Here is a 6,067-nt window from a genome sequence, read left to right as displayed (position 1 = left end):
AATGTAATTGAGGAAAATATGTAATAAAAATATTTAAAAAAATAAAAAATAATAAAATAAAAAAAAAATAAAAGAAAGTGTTTCACCTACTGAATCGTTTCACCAGCCCTCAACGTGATTTTTTTTCTATGCATGTTTCCGGGTGGTATAGCTCTGATGAGGACAGTGTCTCTGTTAGGGTTTCTATTAGTGAGATAAAACACCATGAGATAAAACAGCAAATTGAGAAGGAAAGGGTTTATTCAGTCTTACAATTCTCAGGTCCATTGTCCAGGGAGTACAAGCCACGAATCTGGGCACAGGAACTGAAGCAGAGCCATGGATGAGTGCTGCTTACTGGTTTCCTATTTACGACTTATTTACCCTGCTTACTCATAGCATTCAGGGCCACCAGCCAAGGGGTGACACTGTACACAGTGAGCTGTGACACCCCCCACATTGATCATGAATCAAGACAATGTACCATAGGCTTGTCCATAGTCCAATCTAGTGGGGGCACTCTCTCAGCCAATGTTCCTTCTTCCAGACTGATTTAGCTTGTATTAAGCTGGCATAAAACAAACCAGTAGTCAGGACTGTGGGCATTTATTTTATATTACTTGAGGTATTGACCTTGGAATAACATGAATGTTGAGAACTTTCTCTCTGAGAACTGTCTGGGAGACCATATAGGGTCCATAAGGAAAGGTCTGCAGTGTGTCCTAGAAGGGAGCCGCCATCCATACTCAAATGGTGATGCTTTCTTATACCAAAATGGTATAAGAAAGCATGGTTACCATTGTATTTGTTCAATGTATGTGAAGCCAAGAGACAGGATACATGGCCTCCTCATCTAGATGGTGCAGCCAGAAAACGTGGCTTTGCTTTCACTCAGCTGAACCTAGCTGCTCAGCCAAAGTCTTGCAAACACAGGAATTTTGTTTTGATTATTCCTCTTGTTTTAGTTGATATGCAAGGCATAAATATTAATAACAGCTTGTCCCAAATGCATACCTGTCATCTCACTGGACCTAGCTACGGAAAAGAGGACATTCTATAAACATGAACTGGCTATTTCTGCTTTCATATTTGTACAAGTCTGAGGCACTGTAAAGCCAAAGGCTTGGGAGCTCAGTTATCTTGGAACAAGATAAACCTGGCTGCACTGGCCTGAAGAGGTTTCTGAGTCTATGATCTCAGAGAGAGGCTAACAAGAAACCCAGGAAGCCTGGCCAGAGCCAGGGCACAGTGGTTCAACAAGTGTGGGTTCCTCCCCACTGCGATCCCACAGTGGTCCTTCCCACAGAAACTTCCTCCAGGGATAATTTATGCTCTTTGGTTCCTCTTTAGCTCTGAGATTTCCAGCCAGGATGCTGCTTAGTGCCAAAGCCAAAGTGGTTTTTATGATGTGGTTCTTCTGCGAAGGAGGATCAGAAGAGCATTTCACACAGACACCAATGGGTCAGATGTCAGTGGATAACCCACTCTGCCTGTGGACCTCATTTGGTTCTCAGGGGATGTGACCCATGATGCGGGAGCCAGTTCATGAGGTGCTGCCTTCACTGCTCATGTGATGAGCCACCCTGTTCCATCAGGAAAGGTGGCGTTCAAAGGGCATAAACAGCCACATCAGCTCAAACCCTCTTTCAGCTACAGACCAAGTTATAAGCATCAAATTCACCTCGTTAAGCAAAACGATGACCCAGCCCTTAAACACATCACCTTGTTACCAAGGAAGACTTCCCCTAAGACCACTCGGCCAATCAGTGTCCATACAGGATACCACTCTCAGCAGGCAAATGACATGCAAAGCTATGGCATCTATTGTATTCTTGCTGCTTGTCATCAAATGGGTGCCCTTATGCCCCACACTCTGCTTCATAATTGCTGCCTCTCTAGGTTGTAGACAACTACAAACCCATTCTTTGTCTTAATTGGACTAATGATCTGGGACAAATTAGTCTCTACTTGCAGAGACTCCGGTACGGCCTCTAGCCAAGGAAACAAGGAGAAATTATAATTAGTTCTATCCCATTCCTAAATCTAAATCCTGTAACGAGTGTTCCAGCCAAGAGGAGGGCTCTGTCCTCTCAGTTATATACGATTTGGAAGAACTTGACTCAAATTTTTGACCCTCTGAGTGTTGATCATGATTTTTTTTTTCTGGCACTAGTGACTTGTGATGTGACTTTCACTTATGGTAGTGAGTAAGAAAGAAAGCACAACTCTCACCCAGCCCCTTAGACACACGGGGAATGATCACCATTCTATACCATACCTTTCGAAGCTTGGACACAGGATGAGCTCACTAAATACATTTGTGAGTCGTGATATTTTCTGCGAACAACAGATACCATGTACATTGTTCAACTGCAGGTCTAGAAACATATACCTAGTTCATGCCTTCAAGTGGGTCCTGTAGGGACCCAGGAGATCTTATGTTCTGTCTCACCTTCTATATTTCTATAGAATTGATGAATAACCATGCAGCAGAATTTCTTTACAGAAGGGCTTTAGATGGAGTTTCAATCACTCATATTGAACAAAATAAAATCCTATTTATCTGATAGCATATACACACAAACATATGATAAATTCATATATATAAGTGCAAAACAGGCATGCGTGCATGAATGTTGGACAGCCCATGGAGCTATTTCTGTTGATTCTGTTCAGGCTACTTGGGAACTTTCAGGGAAATGTGTGCTAAGCGCACGGCAGAGGTCTGGAGTATTGCTCCGTGTCTGTTCCAGGAACTCAGACCCTAAAACCACAGATGCTGCTTCATTCCACTGCCTGTCAAGCTTGCTTGGCACTGAGAGCAGAAAGGCTCAATTTTCTATCAGCCTGATCCACACAGCAAGTTCTACCATCAGCACCTCTTCTGGTGACTGGAGAGGAGGAGGTTCTGAGCTCCGTGGCCATTCCCAGAGTTGGGCATTCCTTCCAGGGGTTTCTGTGTCACTAGGTCCTTTTCAGGGGAAAAGCCCTTAAGGAAAATTCTGAGCCAGTTGAACATAAACCTGTTGGAGTTCTTCACAGGCATGTGGTAACGAATTTGGGTCCAGAACCTGGAACTGGCGTGGGCCGACTTCAAGCCTTTCCACGTGACTGTGGGGAGAACCCGCAGAGCCTTTTTGACAAGGTAAGGAAGAGATTCTGGCTCTTGGAAGGAACAGAACTTAATTAAAATCAATTTCAGTGTCTGATCAACCAAGGCAAGATTCACTGCTGCTTGTAGCTCAAAGACACGGGGTCCATTGACGTAGCTGGGACTCAGGATAAATATTCCTCTTCGGCTTTTCTTAATGATGCTCACAATGTCATCTGCATACACTGGAAACGAATAAATTAATGACTTTCAACTGATAGAAAATTTGAGTCACAACAAGTTTGAACCTTCCAGAGATGCCTGGAGGGTTTCTTCTAACTTGGATACTCTTGGGCAAAGACATAAGGAGAAAGGACCCGCCCACACTCTGAGCTGTTGAAGATATGTGCTAATACCCTCTGAGCTGTTGAAGATATGTGCTAATAACTACCAACTGTTCCTGTCTCCTGCCACCTTAAATCACCACCTAAACAACCTAAATCACGTCGGAATATGACTGGGGGGGATGGAATATCTCAAGCTACTTGTGGAAGTATGGGGGCAGGGAAGACTAGCAGGCCATTTGAGGCTTGGATGGGTCATGTGTGACACCCATCTTAGAGGCCTGCTATGCCTCCTGCTGGAGCAGAATTCTAGAAGCCAGAAAGGCCATCTGTTCAAGATGAGGGTGATTATTTCCCAGGAAGAATCCAGGGAAATCCTAGGTGGTTTTCCCAGGGCCATTTATTATTTATTATTTTCCTGAAAATAGATATTTTTGGAAGACAGAGCATGTCTCTGGAGCACAGTTTTCTCTGTTCTTGTCCAAGATGACCTAAGCTCATAAAAAAATGTAAACAGAGAAGGCATATATTATGATGAAGGCACAACAGATGACGCTCTGGGCTCCAGGGGGTTACTCTTTGTGTTCTAATTGGTTCCTTGGCAGGCAAGACCTACCTCCTCCTGGAGTCACATCTCTTTCAAGCAAACACAATCTGTATCCATAAGTGTTTTCTAGCACTTCCGGGAAAAGATTCAGAGCCAGGTGTTCCTCACTCAGAGATCCCATGGCGTCAGTCTCAGGAGAGCTCCAATTCGAGTAGGATACAAATGCATCGAATTCCTTCTTATCTAAGGAAAGGGAACAACAAACAAAATCAAAGTCCTTTTTATTAACTATCATGATATATACAGATGCTTGGAGTGTATGCTAAATGGAAAAGAAATAAGATTTGGGATCCTTACAAAAAGGAATTAAAAACAAAGCCAGCAGATGCATCCATTTTAAAATCACACCACGGAGTGGTTTTGATTGTCTGTATGAAACCCAATGATTAGCGTATGAAGTACCCCTGTATCTCTGCAGGGGACAGATCAAACAGCTGGGGCCTCCCGTGATTGAATCTTGTGTGCTCAGGAGGGCATCATTCTTCGTATCTGCAGTGTTTCTAGCTCATTAGTCACACATCAAAGAGGAGTCTGCTCCATTAAAGCGTGATAATAACCAGAAATCAAGTGCTGTTAAGATCTGGATCCAGTACCCATCGGGAGATAGTGGCACACTTACAGCCATGCAACAGCAATGGATGGTTCAGTTAATGACGGGTACATTGCAGTGGAGGTCCTGTAAGTTAACAACACAGGTGACTCCTATTGCCCATGGCTGCTGTAGTCCTCACGGCACTACAGCCCATAATATTTCTCCCATGTGCAGTAATGCTGGTATGGTCCTCTATGTGCACAACATGCAGAAGCATATCTCTCCAGCCATGTCCCGTATACAGCACATGACTATATCACTGGCCTCTCCATTTGTTGCACTTTGCTTGCCATGACTGGAACACACTACTGCTTCTAAACACTATTTGCCCGACAACGCCATCAGCAGCCTCACGTACCTGGCAGTTAACAAGTCTCACAATTGGATAAATGTTCTCTTCTGCTTAACTGGGTGTTGGTTGTTTTGCTCATCACAACCTGGGAGTAGTTGGGCCATATCTATGTATGTACATATATAGTACCCACTGTGTAGTGATAGGCTTATATACACACACTCTCCAGAGAGTCCACAGCCTACTGTGTCGTAGGTTATACTGTCTAGGTTTATACAAGCACTCTCTATTTTCTTTCTACAAAGAAAAGTAGCCTAAGGGCACATGTATCTGAATGTACCCTTGTCGTGAAGTGCTGTGTCAAGTGACGACAGTACTTGTATCTGCTTGTGAGGTGAGATCAGTCGAGTTCCCCTTGCAGGAATGGTTGCATGAGGTAGCAAATATGCCAGACCAGAGTCTCTGGGTCTCACACAGCCATCCCTTTATGTTTGAGAAGCTACATTTATAGAACTAGTCTTAGGACACTGTGAAGGTCTCTTGTACTTCTGTTGATAATATCAGGAAGATTTGTTATGGGATACGCTAAATAAATAAATAAACAAACTACCTAGAAGAGACAGAAAACTCACACGTTAACTCACACATTTTGGGATGGAGCAGCTGTAGTTTATATTTCTGGTCATTCCATAACCTCCATCTACAGTGTTGTTAGATGTAACTAGTGTCTCAGGCCACAAGTAGTGCCTCAGGCCGTTCAGCAGTGTGCTTGCCCAATGTAAGTTAAAAGAGATGCCTAGAGGATTGGCTACCATCCACAAAGTAAACAGGAGGCTCAGAGCCCCCAAAGCTAGAGAAGCTAGTTTGTGAGGTACTCGACTGCCCATATAGAAAGGAGGAGACTCGGAGGTGTGGCCTGTAGGTAAGTGCTGGTGTGTTTAATGGTGAGACCTGAAGTTCCAGAGAGGAGGATAGTAGGACACACCAGTATGCAGAAAGGGTTAAAAAGTGAGATTGACACTAGCAAGATTTTGCTGAAAGGACCCAGATATAGCTGTCTCTTGTGAGAGTATGCCGGGGCCTAGCAAACACAGAAGTGGATGCTCACAGTCAGCTATTGGATGGATCACAGGGCCCCCAATGGAGGAGCTAGAGAAAGTAC

General features: G+C 43.9%; 1 protein-coding gene across 1 annotated transcript in view; it reads right to left on the bottom strand.

The window, feature by feature from the left end:
* Nucleotides 1-224: 224 nt before the first annotated feature.
* Nucleotides 225-6,067, bottom strand: part of Il18rap (interleukin 18 receptor accessory protein) — a 31,395-nt gene continuing 25,552 nt past the window's right edge. The window contains exons 12-13 of the mRNA XM_021174189.1: nt 4,031-4,204; nt 225-3,315 (exon numbers count right to left, since the gene is read on the bottom strand). Of these exons, the coding sequence (XP_021029848.1) occupies nt 2,852-3,315; nt 4,031-4,204 (638 nt within the window). The 3' untranslated portion in view covers nt 225-2,851. The remainder of the gene's footprint in view (nt 3,316-4,030; nt 4,205-6,067) is intronic.

Source organism: Mus caroli, chromosome 1, assembly GCF_900094665.2.
Source record: "Mus caroli chromosome 1, CAROLI_EIJ_v1.1, whole genome shotgun sequence".
Classification (NCBI taxonomy): Eukaryota; Metazoa; Chordata; class Mammalia; order Rodentia; family Muridae; genus Mus; species Mus caroli.
Note: the sequence above shows the minus strand (reverse complement) of the source record. Positions and strands in the feature narration are given on the sequence as shown.